The sequence below is a fragment of the Electrophorus electricus genome, chromosome 3, assembly GCF_013358815.1.
Source record: "Electrophorus electricus isolate fEleEle1 chromosome 3, fEleEle1.pri, whole genome shotgun sequence".
In the NCBI taxonomy this organism is placed as follows: Eukaryota; Metazoa; Chordata; class Actinopteri; order Gymnotiformes; family Gymnotidae; genus Electrophorus; species Electrophorus electricus.
The window spans coordinates 8,188,191-8,209,036 of NC_049537.1; the positions used below are offsets into that span (position 1 = coordinate 8,188,191).

Here is a 20,846-nt window from a genome sequence, read left to right on the forward strand (position 1 = left end):
GTAAAAGCACGAGCCAACCAGACAGTGAAACATCTGCGATTACTGGTAGCGAGAAAACTCAACGCCTGGTTTTTTTTTGGGTTTTTTTTTGTCACTTCTGTAACCTTACATACGGGCTTTGATATTAGTATGTCAGCAACGTCTTATATTTGTTTTAATACTTAACAGTGTCTTGTGTAGTCCAGCACCACACCCGTGCGGTATGCTTGTCCTCTCCTAGATTTAGCCCGTAATATCACATAATGAGGATCTCGGCTCAATTACTAATTTATTTTTAGAAGAGGCTAGGTGAACCAGGGTTGGTGGTCCCAAATTTAACAAAAAAAAAAACCTTGCGAATTGCTAGGAGTCCAGCCCAAATAAGTATGGCGAGGGTGACTGAAGGGCTTAAAGGGAGGAGGTGAAGGCGATCGTTAAGACAGCTGGCACCTTAGGGGTGTTTGATATTACGATGCACAACGGTGTCATAAATCAAATGAGAGTGATAAACATCTGGTATCCTGCGCTGAATATTTTTTTCCGCAAAGTATTCTCACGCACCAAAGTTTGCGGCGGTCTGACTTGCCTGTCCCACAGTATGCGTATTCCACATTTCGACACACAGTAATGTCAGTCCTTTCATCCCGAGGCCAACACCCTCATTTTACCGGCTCCATACCTTTTTTGAATTTCAACAGGCACAAACCACATACGTGTTCACTAGCGTTTTTCTGCGTATATGCTCGAGCCCTGGCAGCAAGCCTATGCACATCTGTAAGCTGAAAAGATGCTGAGCGTGAGAGACTGCTCTGCGGCAGAGGAGTCCGAGTACCAGATATGCACCGAGTGGGTTTTACCAGCCCACAAAAAAAATGTTCTATAATGAACAAACAGTCTACTTACTTTTCTCGCATTAAGAAAGATCCATACAGGTGTTGTGTTGCTAAGGATGTCGAAAGGACCCTGGAGAAACTGCGGATGTCGCCATATTGTTGCTGCTATCTTCCTTCCCAGTGCGTACGGCTAGCCTGCATAATTGATGACTCTCAGCAAATTCTTAGGGAACGTCTGCAAATATCCTGCTCTCGTACGGGCCAAGGGAACAATTCTCCGAAAGCGCTACTAAATCATAACATTAGGCAATCTTAGTCACTTCTCAATAGAAATACAAATAAAAAAAATATAGAATAGCCTGCATAAATATCCGCCTACACGTGGCGTGTATTATCTGATCGTTTCCTATTTATCTGTAAAAGCTGCTTGTTATGACCCTTAAGCAAAACTGTGCTACAAAAAGATTCACTACAAACCAACATAAACGTTTGGTCTACGTCCACCCTCCCAAAAGGATTGAACGTTTTGCAGTATTTAATATAATTATGGGTTTACGCTTAGCTGGGTAGACTACTGACGAATACGACTATTGTAAGGGTTTCCTGTTAAGTAGGCCTACCATTTTTTTTTAAATGTTAAAGAATTTTGATGATGAACACACATCTGATCAACTCAGTGGTTCTGGAAATGTCTTATTCACAATATAGTGGAGTCTGAATTAGCTTGCATTCATTTTCACTCTGTTGTAGAGAATAGTGCCTGTCCATATACACAAAGTCCTCCACTGGATATACTTTCAAAATGACTCAAACTGATCCTAGTACAGCCCACCTTTAAACTGGCTATTTACTGTTATACCTGGCCGAATCCACTATGTAAAAGCCAGAACGTGAGCTATAATCAAACAGTGGAAATGTTAGGCACCATAAAACTGTCAGCTGGGTCTAACATTGTGTTGCCTGTGGAGGTCATGGCAGCCCTGCACCCATGGCCTTATATTAAAGGTATGTATGAATATGAGATATTGGAGCTGAATCTACATGGGTAGTTGTTTGTCAAAATAAAAATAACGATTTATCAGATGGTAAAATCTGTAAAATGAGACCTAAATTCTTTTGGCTCAAATAGACATATCAGTATTGTTTGTGAGTGCAAAAATATGGAAACCACTGCTGTCTATAATTGCATAAAACTATATATAAATGCATCTATATCAATGCATATATATATATATATATATATATATATGCATTGATATAGATGCATTTATACACACACACACACACACACGCACACACACACACACACACACACACACACACACACACACACACACACACACACACACACACACACACATATATATATATATATATATATATATATATATATATATATATATATATATATATATATATAAACATTCATATTTTTTACTTTATAGATATATGAAGCTGTGTGAAGATCCTGGGCCAAACCATTCCAAATGCATGGACCCTGGAAGGAAGGCTGACATCAAGTGATTAGGTTTGAAATGATTTTCCAGAATCTAACAAATTTGTATTAACTTAGGTTAGGCTTATGTAAATCACAATTTATCTAAACAGCATATTATGAAGAATTCACTAGTGCATCAAGTAGCGTACACAATGCTGTGTTCAGGACAAGGACTCAAAATTCTTATTATTTTCTTTTTCCTCTTGGGAACGCCTGTTTTTCATGTTTAGGCTATGCAAACAATGTCCTAGATACTGCAGGAAACCAGCGTAGTGTATTAAGAAACTATATAGATTGTAGGATCAAGATGGCCATTTTTCTTTAGTTTGGATACAGTTTTGAGTATATTTTCATCTAGCCTTGCTCCAATATTGCGGTAATTTCTGATTATGCTCAGTTTTACTGTTTAGTGATTTTACATTTCAGAGAGGCTTGATATTAAAGGAGTAATAACTTATTTTTCAAAGATATTTCTACACATTATGAAGAGCCATTACACTGACACCTAGTGGCCCGGATGTTTCAAATATTTTGTACTAAAATATATTCTGTTCTTCATCCCAAGTGAGCTGCACTTCATTGTAAAAATAATGCATAATCACTTTCATAATCATGACATTTTACAAATTTTACAGGAGAGCACAACTAAAGACATACATTGCCCCGTCTTGTGTTTATTAACATGTTATTAACTGTTTTTCACCCAAATGTCGCTTGCATCCCTCTGTTTCCAAGCCCTTGAAATATTGTTTGATACTTGGTTGTAAAAATTAGTATGCTTCTTTAATTTTCATGGTTTCTAGCAATGAATAAAACATTTATAAGTAATAGATAAATTATTAATAAATATATTCACATTTATCTGATACTTTTATCCAAGCAACTTACAATTTTGAGTGAGTACAACTTAAGCAATTGAGGGTTAAGGGCCTTGCTCAGGGGGACAACACTGGCAACTTGGCAGGGGTGGGGCTTAATCCAGCAACCTTCTGCTTACAAGTCAAGTACCTTAACCATTGAACAATTTCATTATTCAAACTTCAGTTACTCCATTTAAGGTTTTCATAGCCCTTTGACTTCATTGAAAAATGTAACTCTACTTGTTATGTTTTTACAGAACTGAGCCATGATAACTTATTTTGATTATAGGCAGTTTCCATAAAATGTATTTCATTTAATCAACTAGCTGGCACTTCTAAGGGACAGTTGCATGAGTTTCAGTCTGTAATTGTTAGACAAGGGTTTATTATTCAATATTTTACTGTCTTAGCTGGATATTTGGATTTTAAATGTAAATGTATAGAGTGTTGCCAGCTATTATTTATACTTAAATGGGGATTTTTTCATGTCTTAGATTTTACTTATTTATTTCTAAGAGGTCTTTGTAAATGTTTCCTGCAATTCAGTTTTGTAAATCTGCACTGCGAGTGTGACATATAATACAATCAAACCAAACCAATCCAATCCAAATGTGGCATCCAAAGTACTCCCAGAATGCTGTGCGCCTCTCCGGAAAATGTATTTAGTCTAAAGGCCCTACACAGTTTTTAAAGTTCTGCAAAGAATTTTATATATCTTTCCTCCAGTCTTTTCCTCTAAACTACACTAAAAGGAGTGTTGTGAATATTATATTTTTTCTGTCCCGTTTTACCATTCTGCTGTGTGGGCGTGGATTGAGTGACAGTCTCGGTATCAAACATACGATAAAAATCGTATCAATGTATCAACGAAGAGAAACCAGAGACTTTAACCTACTTAGAGCAATATCACCTGTGCTTTTCTTACATATGGGTCGCTTTACATTAAAGCTATTAGCTAACGCTATCCAGGTCTAGCTACGGGCTTCGACTATACACGGGTGGGAACTAAACGTGGGAAAGTCAATGGCCATTTGGCAGTTTTAAAAAAATGTCAGTGTATCGTATCATATAACGTTATAAAAATAACGTTTGGAGCTAGCTGAACTAAATTACTTAGGATAACAGAATTAACAAACTGTAGCCTGCCACATTTTGTTATATTCTCATTGCTTGCTAACGTATCAAATGAAAACAATGACTGTTAACTTAAGATATCATTCACTTTACCTCCAGTAACGGTTGGGAAAGCTGTTGCTTTCAGCTTCTGGTGGCAGATCTGGAGCTGTATTGAGGCCTAATTTTTCAAATGAATTCGCAGTAAAACGCCTGCCACAAACTCTTTGTACTGGGTGTCACTTCAACCCCATAAAGAAATTTGAGCCATTCTGATTTGGTCTCGTTTCTGGAATAAAATGCGGAGAGTAACCTGCACTTGTGTCCAAAAACTGAGCATTTGTATATACGCGCCATTTCTATTATTAGAAAATCGGAGGTGAGTAAATTATGGGAGGGATTAGTTGATTTCAGAGGTCCTGAATTTGCAATATTAGGTAACTTATGATTCGCTATAGTCAATCGTGTTATCTATGACGTCTAAGATCACACCAAATAAAGAGTAATTCCTAAACGGTCATTACAGAACAGTATACAAAAATACACTTTATTATTATTATTATTATTATTATTATTATTTGCACTCTGCAATACACAATAACTGTTGGACGGAAGCAGAAGTATGAAGATTTTTAAAAACGTACTTCCTAGTAATATAATATTTTTGAGTAAGTAAAATATACTGCAGGGCCTTAATTTTAGTGTTTAATGCGTCAACAAACACATTTAAACATTAATTAGCCTATGCCTAGCTGCGTTGTGGCGTAAGTGATTGGTCAGTTAGTCATGTCTTTGTTAATTTAATTAGAAAAGGTCTACCCTCACAGGGCGGGATTTATTTCGATAAAAAGAATGTTAGAAATGGTCTACCCTCACGGTGGCAGTTTTTATGTTGATAACCTTCACAATGTATCACTTTTACCTCGGTTTATTTTTACCTATTTATTACTGTGACTTTTTCCCAAAGATTTCAGTGTTTAACAAAACACTAGAACTTTGTGTAGACATTAGCCGACCCTCCAAAATTAAGTAGCCACTTGCTGCGTATTGTAAGTTGATGCTTTTACACATGATATTTACTTAACTAAAATCACATGAGAATGCAAGACTGAGACCTAGCAGATGTGTTGTTCAGTGTAATTCACATACGTGTCTTTTAATCGGCCAAACAATGCCTACGAAACGTTAGAGAATATTACCATGTTTCCGAAAAATCCTCTACAGTTTAGTTAATCAAACTTTAATAGGCAAAGTTATAATGCTTATCGTGCAACATTAAAGTCACAGCAAAATCGAACCAGTTCGGTTACAGTCATGTAAATGTAAAATGTAGAGATACTTCGATTTATTCAGAAACACGATATTGTTCGTTATTGCTACAAAACGGAACCCTAATATTTAAAAGTAATTTAAAGTGATTACGCTTCAGCACTGAGAAAAGGACGTGATGACGTATGGGGCAAGTTAAGGCGATAGACGTCACCGAAAAGTGGACGGTAGAAGATCAACGAGGGGCGTGCCGTACCGGAGTCGCTGGTCACAGTGTAGGACGGCGGATGACTGGTGGTTACAAGATTGTTCTTATCGGTTCTGTTTTATTTGCTTTTGGAGTGCAGTTGCGTTTTCTTTCTCATGACCGATATGGCGTTCCTTTATGCAGGCTTGTACGTTACTTATAAACATTGCTAGCATTTCCTTTATATATGGCGGAAGTGTTTGGGCTTTACAAACTCTACAACGCATTTTCCAGCCTTCATGTACAAGATGTCGATTTCGTACAACAAAATAATGAAAGACAAGAAACGGGAGGTTGTTTAGCAGGTTTAACTAAGTTCTATCCTCCGAATGGGCCACTATGTTTACTGGAGGTGGGTTGCGGTTCTGGGGCAAACTTTGAGCACTATCCGACAGGTGTAAGGTTACATGCACCGATTCTAATCCGTATTTCCAAGATTACTTGAAGATGAGCATGGCGAAGAATGACCACTTGCTGTATGACAGCTTCGTGGTTGCGTCTGGGGAGGATTTAAGGGCCGTGGAGGACAATTCAATAGATGTTGTAGTCTGTACACTGGTTTTGTGTTCAGTTTGACAACCCGTCTAAGGTTCTACAGGAGGCAAGAAGAGTTCTAAGACGGTAAGCATTGGTAAGATCTTATTCTGAGTCGCTGACTATGGATATTTTATGTTGCTTCCAGCAGACCTCTCGATATCTTCAGATTATTGTTATCCGACCCACAGGCGTAATTTACGATGGGAATATATCCCCACCACTTTCTGAAATTACTGATTTTGTTCTTAGAAAGTGTTCCCTTAAAATATTTTAAAATTGTTTCCTTTGGAGGAAATGATTTTTGTTCAATGATCTCCAATAAATGGAGCACATATTTTAGTTTAAATTTAATTTTCATGTTACATATTTTTATTTAATTGTACCTAACTTTTTAAATTGGTATTATAACTTCTGACCTTCAATTACATCTACACTGGCTATAACGTATTCCGTAAAACTGTGCCAAGATAAATCGCATATCTCACTATCGTTCATCTAGGTTGCAAGAGCCAGGCGGCGTTTCTAGGGTATGTAAACATCTGGGGGCATATGGCAAAAAATAACGGGTTAATCGAGAGTCCAAAGATACCAAAAGAGGTATTTTTTGTATTTTGATATTTATAAGCAACATTTCGTGCCATATAATACCTTTATTAAAATAGATAAAGGTTTGAAAAGTTATATTAGCTACGTAATATTAGCATCACATTTTTCTCGTCAGTACTACCAGGTACAGGAATTTGCTTAGGCATGATGAAAACTGCTGCACAGAGTATAACGCTAACAGGACACAGTGCACGGACTTTTATTAACAAATATAGAATGGCTTGGGCGCAGAACAACTCAATCTACAATATGTTCATAATAACATTAGGGTTAAATATACGTGGATTTCTGTGTGCAAAGTGAAATTATAATTGTAACAGGTAAATTCTGGTTCTGCAATCTTAAGAGTTCCTTATGTGCAGTCTGTGTGATGGGCTTCGAGTGATTCCAGTTTAATGTTTTCAGAGGGACTGCGTTTGTTTCCAGGGAGGATGGTGACCAATAAAAGCATAACTACTATTCACACATTCTACAAACAATTTCATTTCATGTAACAATGTACTGCACATTATTGTCTTATGAAAATTTATATTTTGAACATTACTTCCTTATATTAATATAATCTTAATCAGTTAAACTACTACAATCGAATGAACTCAACAGTTTGCCTTTATTGACGAAAAGGCGTACCAACCATCAGTAAGCTAGCAGGCTATCTAATTGTAGCAAGGTTTAGACTATCTACGGTATGAAGAAAAACAAAATGTTCCCAAACGTTTTCAGAAGAATTCCCTGCCTAGTTAACTCTTGAAGCTTCGTATAAAATGAAGGAGGCATTTTAGGACACAGACGTTTTCGATCTGTACCCGGTTTTTTGTTCATCGTTTCTTTTGCCGGACCCCTTACAATTCCTCCCGTTATATCAAAAATTACTGCAAAACGCCAAAGGGGCGCCTGCGAGCGATTTCTCAATGAATCGGGGGGAATGGAGCCCTACCTATTAAAAAGGAAAAAGAAAAGTAGTTTCTCTCACTTAGCTTTTTGATAAGTCACTATTTCTTTCTTCTTTTTTTTTTCCATGTTAGCCGTGTAGCTCTATTCAACCGTATTCAATTTTTTTGGACTCGCTCACGGGTGCCTCTAGCGTCTGAAAACACCTGTGTAAACATACATTTTCTTTTTCTAAGCGTTCTCTGTGGTCTGACAGTGCTAACCCTAGCTGTGTACTATATTTATTCCAGTAAATGTTGTCGTGTTAACTATGGAAACTAATCCAGTGAAATCCCATAGCACTTTTTATGGTGTTTATGATGTTGACTACTTCTAGTAATTATCACAGAAATCCTTAAGGAAATTCAAAGACCAGAAGTGTCTGAATTCGCACCATACTTAGTGTAGTATTTAGAGCGTCAGCCATTCTAGAGGGTTGTCTGAATGATCAGAGGTACATAGTGGTTTCCTATAGCATATGTCAGTGCTGTATTTAATAGGATTACAGTATAACAGCCATCGTTGATATGCCATGTAACGGTCCACAGGATGTTACCAGAAGCTCCTGCTCAAGAAATAAGCATTACAGTATATCACTCAGTACTTTTTTACTGATAAATAGGAACATGGATGTAGCTGTAAGAGCTAGGTATTATTACAGTCACGACAAGACACATTTGAAGTTGTAAAACATCTCTAAACGGTCTTACTTCAATCTATTGTGATTGTATCGCTAAGTCTAATTGTTGTTGATGTACCAGATAGTTTACATAACAAGGTCGCAATGATTTATTTCCATGTTGCTGAATTCTGTCTGCTGTCTCCCAGATGGGTTCCATAGTGTTCTAGCTATATATAACTTTTCTAAGTAGTGAATGAGTAAACGAGTGGTCTTTGAACATATCAAAGACAGAAGATAAAGTTGAAATCATGATGTAATAGTCACACTGGGATCTCGCTTCAGAAAATACAAAGCAATGTTTACCAAACACGTTTGTGTCGCTTTGTTGATGTTCTACACACGTGGCTCCTTCAGGACTGGTTCATTTGAAGGTGAAATGTCTCAAAAAGTGCGAATCGGACACCCTCTCTGTGTAAAGAAAGTCATTACATACATGTAAGGATTGTGTAGCCTGCTGCTTCTATATGGTTTAAGGTATACGTGTAAAGTAGTACACAGTCCTTCCATCTTTTCTCAGACCGCACTGCCATTTTATTTTTACTCATGCTCCTCTGAAATGTGAATGTATTTTATCAAAAGCAGAAGAAAATGTATATAAGAAAAGGAACTGTCTTAGCCCCCAAAGAGTTGGTCTTTATATATATATATATATATATATTAATATATATATATATATATATATAGTACAGTGTTACACAAGTCTCTCGAACACACAAGCACAATTTTTTAATTTTTAACAAGAAAAACTTGTACATTATGTATATAATTTTACAAGTCAATATATAGGCAGAAGTATAAGGAGGCCTCCAATAAGGACTGGACAGTAGTCCAACAATTTACAACCCATTACATGAGCACTTGTTTTGGCTGCTATTAATAGTTTTGAGGAGGGGGAACTAATGTTCACTGTGTAATGGATGCTCCTAGTAATTGACCCATTTATAAAACAGTTGGTTGGAAAGGTTCGCTACTTCAAAAAGCTTAATTTCTCCATCATTAGATAAAGTTAGTAAAAAATAAGTCAATATACATGTTAGAAAGCCTCCAGAATTATTTTACAGGTTAAAACATGAAGGTAGACTAAACACTAGTTTGAGTCCAGCTCTTTTGCATTATTGCATAATCAGATCATTTTTCATATACAAGTGCATTACTCCCATGCTGGAATGGGGAAAATATCATTATAGTAAGTAGCATTTGTGCATATTTACACCAAATAATTAAAAAACAGTAAAACTGGGCTATTATGTCTAATCAGGAATATGACAATATATACAGTCTGCTATACTCGACTAGTCTAAATAGGCAATAGGAAACCTACTCCAGAGTATATATTGGTGCTGGCAAAGGAATAGCTCTGGGGCACCCACATTCACTATATTATAAATGCAGTGATTTTTTTTTTTATTTTTTTAATTTTTTACAGGGGGGGGCATTCTTCTTTATGGAGCATGTGGTGGCTGACCCATCAAGCTGGAGATACTTTTTCCAGCATGTTCTCCCAGCCTATCTGGTATTTAATAGATCTGCACACAAACACACAAGAACTGACACAATTGCACAAACGTCTGCGAGATGAGTGCAGTAAACCTCATTTCCATACCCACTTCTAAATCAAAATTAAAATATAAGTAAATATTTTCATGTGTTAGGTAAGTTCTTTAAGTATGCACCCAATTGTAACGGCCCAAGTACCGCAGAGTGCGGAGCAGGACGCGCAGCCTCACTTGACATTTTAACTAAACTGTGGTAAACAATCTACATTGTAGCCTTCCAACAGGAAAGTAGAATTATATTAAAGGAGCTTCAGAATGTTAACCATATAAGCTCTGTTGGCCACTTCAAGGTTTAGCTGAAGAATTTACAGTAACCTTACAGACAGGTAGAACAGAGAGAAATGTGCCCCCAACTCTGAGTGACCATTACACTAGACCAGTCTTTTAGAGGCCTTCTTAAGCATGTTCATGCTGATGTGATAAAATATGCATATATGGAGAAGATGCATATAGCCTGATTGTGTGTTGTAGGTATTATTGTGGTGACAGGTGCGAGCTGACTCGTACTACCTGGCAGCACCTTGAAGCAGATGGTTTCTCAGGACTTGCAGCTTTCATCACATCCAGGCTCCACTAAATTCCCTTATAAACACCACACATCATCGGTTATGCTGTGAAATGAGAAGAGGAACACAGTCCTCAACAGGAAGTTGATCAAACAGCAGACCCATCATTCAATAGGTTAATATGTATTTTTCATATTACATCCTTTTTATTTCTGTAAAATTATTCTGAATATTGGCCTTAAAGTTAAAAGTGAAGTGTTTGTATTAAAATGTTATTGCACATTAAATATTTCCTCATGTCAATGTAGGTGATGGGTGAAACGACATTGTTGTAACAGAGGTATAAAGATGCCATTGTGATGCACATAAACTGATATGTAATATTCCTTGAGATTTGTGAAGCCTTGCCAAAAGGCCCTTTTTGTCTTACATGAATCATGTATGCAATATTTTATTGAATTTTACTAAAGCTTGAAAATCTAATTACCAGCATATTATCTTTGAAGTAAGTTGTGTTGAATGTGAAAGCACCGTATTACCATCCAGTGGCTAGGAAGTATAATTGTTAGCCTATAGCAACAAAGCACAGCATCCATAGCTTAGTTGTCTTGGAGATAATGTAATATGTACCTATATAAAGTTCCTTATCACTTTACAAAAGAGGAAGATAAAGGTTTTGGTAAGATGGCATAAGCTTAGGACACAGGTCTAATATACCAATTATGATAATGAAAGCTGAACACTACTAAGCCTATTGGCGTAACACGTGCACCTGATTTCAGAGTCCCTTTAACCCTGTATTGTATGCTGTTGCTTCAGGGTAACATACTGTTTTCTGCTTTCCCTCTCTCTCTCTCTCTCTCACACACACACACAAAAAAACAGAGCCCAATCATAAATGTGCTTTCAAAATGGAGGGGTAATTATAAATAAAATATAACTAAAACCAATTGTATGCTTATATTTGCTCACAAGACCTTTCTCTCACTTTTTTTTCCTCAATCCTCTTCTCCTGGACTTGCCACTTGTGTGGCATAATTACGATAATGAAAGTTGAACACTAGCAAGTCTCTTGGGGTAAAATTGTGCAACTATGTATCGGTATGGACAATGCTAAAAGTGTAAACTACCCAACTCCCAAAGCCATGACATTGGTGTTTTAGCACCCTTTCTCTACCTGTTCCACCAGGTGAGTTACAGGTGTATGATAGCACCTTAATGGTATTTTTAACTATTGCCAAAAATGACAACATGGGGTCAAAACTTTTCAAAAGGAAAATGCTTCTATGTACTACAGATACACAACTCACTATGCCCCAGAGTTGTTTTTGCAATTGGGCTTTAAACTGATAGGCTAATGCTAGTCTTGCATGAGTTACATGCACCTAGTGTATTTATACCCCCAGAGTATATATGGTAATGCACCATTCAGGATCGGTTTGTGAAACTAGTCTACATGCATGAAGAAGTCTATAAAGGTGTTTAGACATTCCCTAATCTTTGAAAGCTTGTAGGAGCCCACAGTAACACTATGTATCATACCAGTTACTAGGAAAATTAGGGTACGATAGGGAAGACTATCCCTAAGGAGATTATTGGGATCACTGGAACGCATCTTAATATGAATTTCTTCTGTTGAACAGAGGTGATCAAGTAAAAAAGAAAAAGTGTACAGAAGCTGAAAAAATATTTATTTAGACACACTTAACCAAAACAATTGATTTCCTTTTTTTCCTTTTCATAATAAACGTCACCTACTTTTTTCAAGTGCAGGTGTGCTCCCTGATCTGTCCTCGTAACAGCGTTAGCCCCCCCAAAATTAATAAAAACCACTGCTTTAAAGGTTCACTTTGTAGGAATAACAAATAATCAGGCTTTCACTTCAGAATGTGGGTGAATGTCTGAAGCAGCTTAGTTATTCCTTTAGCGTCTTGGCAAGACCTCTAGCCAGTTCTGCTTTAAAAATAATACATACAAATTATATTGTTTCCAACTATTCATGATTTTTTTTAATTTTTTAAAAAGTTTAATTCCTACACACAGTGTATCTTTAAGTCAGTATTAGGCATATGGCCCATTTCCTCTGCTGAATTCCACCAAAGTACTTACTGTATAGATACAGACTTGGCTTAAAGGCCACTTCTTCCCAGGCATTAAGCCAAGACTTGAACTAAAAAGTAATCTTAATTAAGCTTCTAAAAGCCCTTTCAGTCACTACTGAGCTGGGTTGAGGTGGTGGCTCTCTCTAGCTTGTAGATTGACCAAAAAACAAAAAAACCAAACAAAAAACAAAACAATAACAAAAAAAAACCTGTTTTTTTTTTTTTTCACAACAGAATCATACATGATTTAGACATGGCTTGGCCCATCAGTCTCTGAATCCCTGCTGTGCTGCTCAACACTGATCTAACATTCATGATGCTAAGCTATGGAATAGGTAAGGGAATATTGGAGCATTTGGTCAAAGCGGGGAGGGAACTAAATAATGAAAATAAAAGTTAAAAAAGATAATAAAAATAAGTAAGGTACATCTGAGAGAGGGTTTAAATGGCAGGTGCTTATAGCTTTTTTTTTTTCTTTTTGTATATTTTCCCCTCAACATTTTAATTAAGCACTTCTGGAAACAAATTCCCTGGTAAATGAATCGGTGACTGACACCGCCGGCAAATTCACGATGCACATATGTAACACAGGATACATGCAAATATATACATCTGCTCATCATATTTGTTATTTTAAAAAATTGTAGAGGAAAAAAGGAAAACAAAACAAATAAAGAATATAATCTCCTTCTAGTCCATAACTCATTTATTTCTGTCTGGTCTGCCATTCCTAAGATGTTAGATAAAAAATGGGTAGTATAAAAACAAGAAATTAGCAAATTTCCTTTGTGCCCAGGAACCGTTGAGTGTGTGTAGGCAGAGCTGCATATACCTGTCCACTTTGCACTGTTATCGAGGTTGTTAGCCTGTTTTTGACACAGTAAAGGTCCTTTAATGTCTTGAGCTCCTCACTCAGTGTTTTGTTTTGATTTTTCCAGCACAGCCACGCGGTTTTCCAGGCACTTTACATACTCCTTCTTCTTTCTGCGGCACTCACGAGCTGCTTCTCTATACACACAAGCATAAAATCAAATGATGAACATCTAATTGTGAACCTAGAACTTATTTCAACACTATGGACAAACACTAATGAAACTTGTTTACATATATATTAAAACACTTATAGCCATGCAGTGATAGTCTCACACCCACCCACCCACACACCTGTTTTTGGCCAGGCGAATCTCTCTCTTAGCCTGTGGGTCATCATTTCTTTCCCTGAGAGCTGTTAACAGGTGGTGATGTCATGACCACAGGCAGTGAGGAGGAAGATGAGCGGATCTGGTAGGTCTGCATTTCACCCCCTGCACCTACATAACAGAATAAAAAAGTGTGACTGGTAAATGCCTGGTTACCATCTCCGTGCAAGTAATCTAGTGTGCCTTAGTGTTCAGTAAACCACTAGCATAATTTGACTGAAGAACACTAGTGTTTGTTAATTATCATCAGAGAATATAGCCCTGATGTGAGCAACAACATGTGGTTGCCAAGTAGCAGTATCTGTGTGTGTTTGTACGAGAGAGTATATACACTAACCTTGTAGGACCACCTGGTTGCTGGGAACTAATATTTGTTGTCCATCAGCAGTCTGAGCATACTGCAATATAGTATGCTGGCTAGGGTTGGTATTGGTCATGTAAGCGTCTGCAGGCCTTGTACCCCTCAGAACCAGGATAGCCAATTGCAGAGAGCCATTGACGCAATTGTAACTGTAGAAATTGCCCAAAAACATATGAATAGTCAATTACATATTTCTGTACTACAAAAATGTGGCTACAGTTCGACAATATGAACTCTACAAGCTAACATAGGCTGGTGCCATGCAGTGTGTGTGTGTGTATAATTTTATTTATTTATATAAACTGTAAACTTTAACCAACAAATCTAGCAATGGTATAATGACCATATATAATCATTTCTGTCTATTTTGAACAATAAAACAATACACAAAATTGGTATCTGCTGTATTAAAAACAGAAAAACAATCAAAAAAACAGCTTCTATGTACTCAGTGGCAAGTAGTGTGACCTCACCTTACACTTGAGCAATAGCAGGAAAATCTAAAGAACTCTGGGAAGTGCTGAAGAAGCCTGGTGTAATTAATTTAATGACACTGGTAGACACACTAAAATACTGACTTTTGCCTGTAGAAGCCATTTGTTCTGAAAATTGTGTTTGTTTTTTTTAATTTTGTGTATTTTCTGCATTTTTGTTTGTATCTTAATAAAGAAACGGAGAAATAATTGTTTATGGTCATTATACCACTGCAACAGCAAGATATTTCACTCCATACATACCACGTGTCATTTTATTATAACTTGTAAAGATGTGCATTATTCTATTTAAAAATTAAAAGTACATCTTACTGTACTGGCCACTGCTGGTTTGATAGATTGGTGTGGAGACAGACACAGTTGTCATAGTAGATGACGCAGAGGTCTCCTCCACTCCTTCATTCCGAGTCGCCACATCCTCTGCTGAAAGGTCATTTAAAATCTTCCTATAACGCAGACAGTAACAAGGTGTAAGAACTAATTGTGAATGTATAAAAATTGTAAGCAATCTAACAGTCTTTTGTCCAGCAGATGGTACTGTAGCTCTAAACCAATTAATTGTATGTTTTTTCTTTCTCCAACGGCACCTAAAAGCAGGGTAATGTCTTCTTTGGCCAATTTAAATGCCGTAGTCATTTGACGCTGAAGTTGTTAGTAATTCTTCCACCTACTTGCTCCAATATAAGAATTTCAATAGAGACAAAAGAAAGGATTACATTAAACACACTCTACACATGTGAGCTCACTGTAAGCACATTAATGTTCAAAGTGTTAGAAGTTTACCCTTCCCCCATGTAAAAGACTGTATTCATGCCTTACATGTGCACTGATCAGTCATGTTGAAGTAATGTTTAGCCAAAATCAAATCAGCCTGTTAACTTATAAAATGGAGAAACCATAGTTAAACTGTAGGAAAGTATCAATAAAGCATACAGCAAAAACCAGGTACAACTGAGACAACATACAGGATATGGGTATCCAAGCAAACATCACGCATGTCATTTCTTTCATTATGCCATATCAGCACATGGCTACCTGTTGTCCGTTTGAACCTGGTAAATTTATCAAACACCAAACACATTAAAATGTGGGAAGTGCATTTTCCCAACAGAAACCCTGGTGTAAGGACATGCATATGGACCTGTACGATGGGCGTCTGGCAAGAATCTCCCTTGTTTTCTGGTTTGAAGCTCCACTGTCTGTTGAGTCTTGAGAATCATCACTATCAGATCCTTGACCCTGTGAATAAGGATGTACTCACTAGTTACACACCATTGCAGGAGAGTAGGCATTGCCAGTGAGGGTACAGGTATATTGATATTCAGTTAACCACATTAAATACCAGAATTGCTGAGAATTGTTTGCACATCAGTAGGATGTGCAGATTGAGTGTAGATTATACAATCCAGCGTAATGGCCACATAGCAAAACAAAATATCATGCACGCATGCAAAAATGTGCACATAATGCATCATGCCACAAGCATGCCAGGACACCAAGCTCATGGGATATTGTTGCGTAGCTACTATTTAAGATCTGAATTCTCTTGGTGTTTAGGTTGGACTCCAAAAAACATTCTGTATTCAGAAAATTACTCTATAGTGTAATTAATGCTATCGTTGGACTAAGTTTTTTAGAAACACAGATATGACATAATAATCAGAGAATTGCTGCTATTTACAATATGTTAATCTATAGCTATTGATTGTCTAGTGATTACTCTACAGAATATGCTCCATCAAGCAAGAGAGAGATGCATCTTTAAATTCCTTGACTGCCTTAATACATATATAGTATTAATGTAATCATGGCAATTTATCAATCTATAGGAATAAACAGTTGACTAAAAATGACTCTATATGTAACAGTCACAGATTAATAAGTGTAAAAGAACATTCACTTTTCTGATAATAGTACAACAATGCTTAATATTCTAACTACTACCTGGGCCTGAATGGCTCAGGTTGCAGAGTGTAAAAGAGAAGGTCATCTTTTTTTTAGTTTGGTAAGATGAAACTATGAGACACTTACAGTTAAGTAAAATGCCACTCTCACCATGCCAAATGTATGATGTTCTCATCATTGACAGAATTGCTTATTGTTAAATCCAGTGTCAATGAGTGTGTTTACATGCACTTAATAATCCAATCATAATTGAATTTCTCCAGTTATCTTATTATTCTAGTTGGCCATGTAAACAGCATACTGAGAGCGGATTATGGCATAGAAATCAGATTAAGAAATCAGATAGCAAGAACTATATTTTAGGCTCAATAATACCACTCAGCACATGTAAACCCTTTAATCTGATTTCTTTTGGAGTTCTCAGTCTGCACATGCATGCAAACATAACTAGCTCGAGTGTAGAGTTGTCCAGGAAGCGTCTAGCAGAATTAAATGCAGCACTCGCTCGTGGAAAAAAAATTCTCATTTCCTTCTTTGCATCAATAGTGAAAGCTGTAAAAAGGGCAGCACTGCACACTGTTAATAACCATAGCAAAAATGAAGAGCCATATTTTCCAGGGTTCATATTTACAAAAAGCAAAATTTGAAGTTTACATCACATCATTCTGTGAGATTATTGGCTGGTTGCAAAGTAGAAATCCGATTACTGCCTCACTCAGTAACCCAGAGTTTAACCATTACTTGAATATACAAGTGAATGTAAACACACTGATCCGATTAGTGACAAAATCTGATTTTCTGCAGTTATCGGATTATTAAGTGCATGTAATGCACCCTCTGAGCCACACACTCACTAGGAAATCAAGGTCTTTTTAAAATAATTCTTCACTCAACCTTCCAAGTCAACAAAAATAGCACTTTTTCCACTGGCATAGTTTTGGTGCTAAAATCTTGAAATGTTTTACACTTTGCAACGTAAAAATTGGCTCTCTGCCAGAAAAATTGGTTCGCTCTGGCCCCAATAAACCTGTGACCCATGCAACCAAAGGTGGGCCCTGGAGCCACCATGTGCAGTCATTTACATGCTTTACTTCCAATTTACAACTAAATGCAGGAGAGCCACAGTAAAAACAGTAGAAATGAATCATCAGTGGTCCTGAAAGTGTAGGTTCTGGACAATGAAATATGCTCTCAAAGAAGCACAATTTGCTTCTAGCATGTGGTTTTGTATGATTTCTTCAGGCTTGTTTCCCGGATTAGGAAACCATCCCCACTTCCAGATATGTAATCCTCTGGGCTCTCTAAGTGAAAACACAGGCCTGTTTTAGCATGAGGACCCCCACTTTGTTGGTGGAAAAGTTAAATAAGTCTACCAAGCCTCTAAATTTACAATGCATTGTGTCAAAATGAAGACAGACCATGGTTCACAACACATGTGTAACTACAGCATAATGAAACTGGAGACTTTAAAACTATGGTTTCAGGTTTAGTACAAAACTTTTGCAGGTATATTATTCTCTATTATTCTTTAAAAATCTATTTTAAATACACTACAAGCAGAATTTCACATTATCCAACACTAACAGTACAGGAAAGCAACAGCTGCAAGTCTGCGTTTACACAATTTGTTTTTGTCTATACAGAGAAAAAACAAAACACACTGAATCCTATTAGCTTGTAATGTTGCTAATTTGAAATTGCAATATAATTTCTTGAAGGGAACAAGTCGTTAGGACTTTCCTTTTATCTGAATATTCATTTACATCCCCAAATACAGATATTGCACATTGGAAAACCAGTCAGACCAAAGATGTGTGCACCTGAACTTGTGCTGGTGGAGACTGAATAACAGATGGCTGTGCAGACTGGATCACTCCTTGAACCTGAATCTGACCTCCAGGCAGCTGTACCACAGTCACTGGAGATCCTCCCAGAGACATCTACACAATGCATATAACACATGCATTAATGTAATTTTTACTCAGTCATTAAAAAAACAAACACAACTGCCCCATTCTCAAAATACAACAAGCATTCTAACGGTTTTTACAGACACTAAAAATACCTGAGTTATCTGTGATAATTGAGAAGCTGTAATAGTTGTAGGGATGGTAACAGTCTGTGATTCAGTGCCATTACTGCTACTCTGGTGCACCTCCTCCATTGCCACTGCAAATACAAACAATTGGCATTGTTTACTAGCAGTCTGATCGCCTCTTTGCAAGAATACCCCGAGTGCTAACATTTACGTGCTCAACAACAGAAATCAGGACAAGTATGTGAGTCATCTGCTCTAAGAAGTTCCGTACATTTAGTGCATGAGCGTGGGTGCTTTCAGAACAGAATGGTAACGCAGTTGTTCTGTCTTAATTTTGGAGAGCACAGCTTTAGTCAGTGTTCCCACTGAGCCCCTCGGGCACTGAATAAGCTTCTGTCACGCATGCAGTGCTGGAGCAGACTGCACTTATACTTTGAAACGCGCACTAAACACACTGTTCACGGGGGACGCACTCATGAACTCAGCACGGCACAGCGGCAAACCGTTCAGTCATTACGGTGATAAAAATATATTAAATGGATAAAATGTGGGCTGCTAGCCAGACGACTTTAAGCCCTTGTCTACCAGATCTCTAAAAATGTCATTTAAAAATGACAGTTAGCTAACGTGAAAAAACTAGCTGAACTCACGTTAGCCAGCCTGCTTGTTTCTCTCAGCCTGCCGTAATCAAAGATGGATAGCTAGATTAGCTAATTATCTAGCTAGCCATGCGACCTTAAGTAAAAATGCGATAAAAACTAACTTGAGCAAGCTAACGCTAACTAGCTACTGATCTCGAAAGTCTGCAACTTTGCAAGCGTGTTTAAGTTGTTAGCAGCTAACGCTACTTGTCGACAGTTCAAGAAAATAATTAAACATAGCTAACTACTTCATAACTTGTGTCTTGCACTTAGGTATCTAGTTAGTTAGCTACCTAGCATAACTAAATAGTTAGGTTTAAACCAGAGTAGACAGCTAACACATCAAGACAGCCAGCTAGCTAACCTTAGCTACAAGGAAATTTTATGGACATTGCTGTCTAGTCATAGTTTCTAACGAAGTGTGAACATTAGGTTCCCTACACCCACTGAGAGGTACTACTAACGTCTCTCAAGCTACTACCCAAACTCCTTTGCTAGCCAGTTAGCTAGCTAGATCCAATTTGTGCGTCACAGTATAGTATTTTAAGTCAATGGGCGACTTATGCTGCGCCCTGCAGAGGTTTCTGGCTAGTCACCGGCACGCAAGTGCCCGCGTCAACAGACGTCAGCGATACGGGGAGCCATTAATACTCCTTCATCTGCGGCGGCGGCGGCGACGACGACGACGACGACGACGAAGCGGACGGGCGCCATTGCTGTCATCCTAATAGACAGCATTACCAGCATGCTAGCTATCGCAGAAAATACGCAAACACTCACCTTTGCCCGCTTTGATGGCTCCTTGGTATGGCCACAGGTACGACGTGAAATCTTAGGTAAAAATTGTAGTTAACGTTACAAATAAATCAGGGCGGTTTCCATTGAAAAAAAATCTAGCTAACTAGCTTGTTTTTTCCAAAAGGCTGCGGTTACGCCCCACCCACTAGGATGTATGACGTAACTTCATTCGGGCTTTGTAATTGGTCACTGTCTAAAACATAAAGTACTCTACAGTAATGAATGAAACATACTATTTGCAACATGCCAGAGCGCTTTTTAAAAAAAAAAAAAAAAAAAAGACCCTACAGCAAAAAATCCTATACAGATATGGCATCAGTGCTGTAAAACTCTAACCCATCAATGCCGCAAAATAAAAGCCTTTTATTCTTTTTGCCATTTAAATATAAAACAGTAATTAACCAATGTACAAAATCAAACAGGTTAATGGAGAAAGGGTTGCATAATTATGATGTTGCAATTAATATTCACACATGACAAAATCACAAAATCAACCCCTTTTTAACTGTAACATGACATTCTAATTATTACTGTATTCATAATGAACTGAAACTTACCAAAAGTATATATCAGAACAGAAGAAAGGGATGCATTCTATAGTCATGGTTATGAATAGTCCAGGCCTGCTCCCTGTGTTTTCCCTCATTAGTGCTTCTGTAAAGGTGTGTGTGAGCGAGCATGTGTGTGGTTTG

At 37.4% G+C, this 20,846-nt stretch overlaps 2 protein-coding genes and 1 pseudogene across 5 annotated transcripts in view; 1 reads left to right on the forward strand and 2 right to left on the reverse strand.

Moving 5' to 3' along the window:
- Positions 1-990, reverse strand: part of scn8ab (sodium channel, voltage gated, type VIII, alpha subunit b) — a 46,946-nt gene extending 45,956 nt beyond the window's left edge. For all 4 annotated transcript variants that reach the window (XM_027030272.2, XM_027030269.2, XM_027030273.2 and 1 more), the window contains exon 1: positions 883-990. The gene's annotated coding sequence lies outside the window, so the exon portion shown is untranslated. The remainder of the gene's footprint in view (positions 1-882) is intronic.
- A 4,790-nt stretch (positions 991-5,780) lies between these two features.
- On the forward strand, positions 5,781-11,566 carry LOC113590224 (annotated as a pseudogene).
- A 720-nt stretch (positions 11,567-12,286) lies between these two features.
- Positions 12,287-19,885, reverse strand: atf1 (activating transcription factor 1). Its single transcript, XM_035524249.1, is given in 11 exon segments — positions 12,287-13,649; positions 13,651-13,726; positions 13,883-13,951; positions 13,953-14,028; positions 14,255-14,356; positions 14,359-14,427; positions 15,085-15,218; positions 15,914-16,011; positions 18,498-18,617; positions 18,743-18,846; positions 18,987-19,885. Coding segments are annotated over 10 exon segments (1,002 nt in total). The 5' UTR covers positions 18,842-18,846; positions 18,987-19,885; the 3' UTR covers positions 12,287-13,490.
- Between the last annotated feature and the right edge of the window lie 961 nt (positions 19,886-20,846).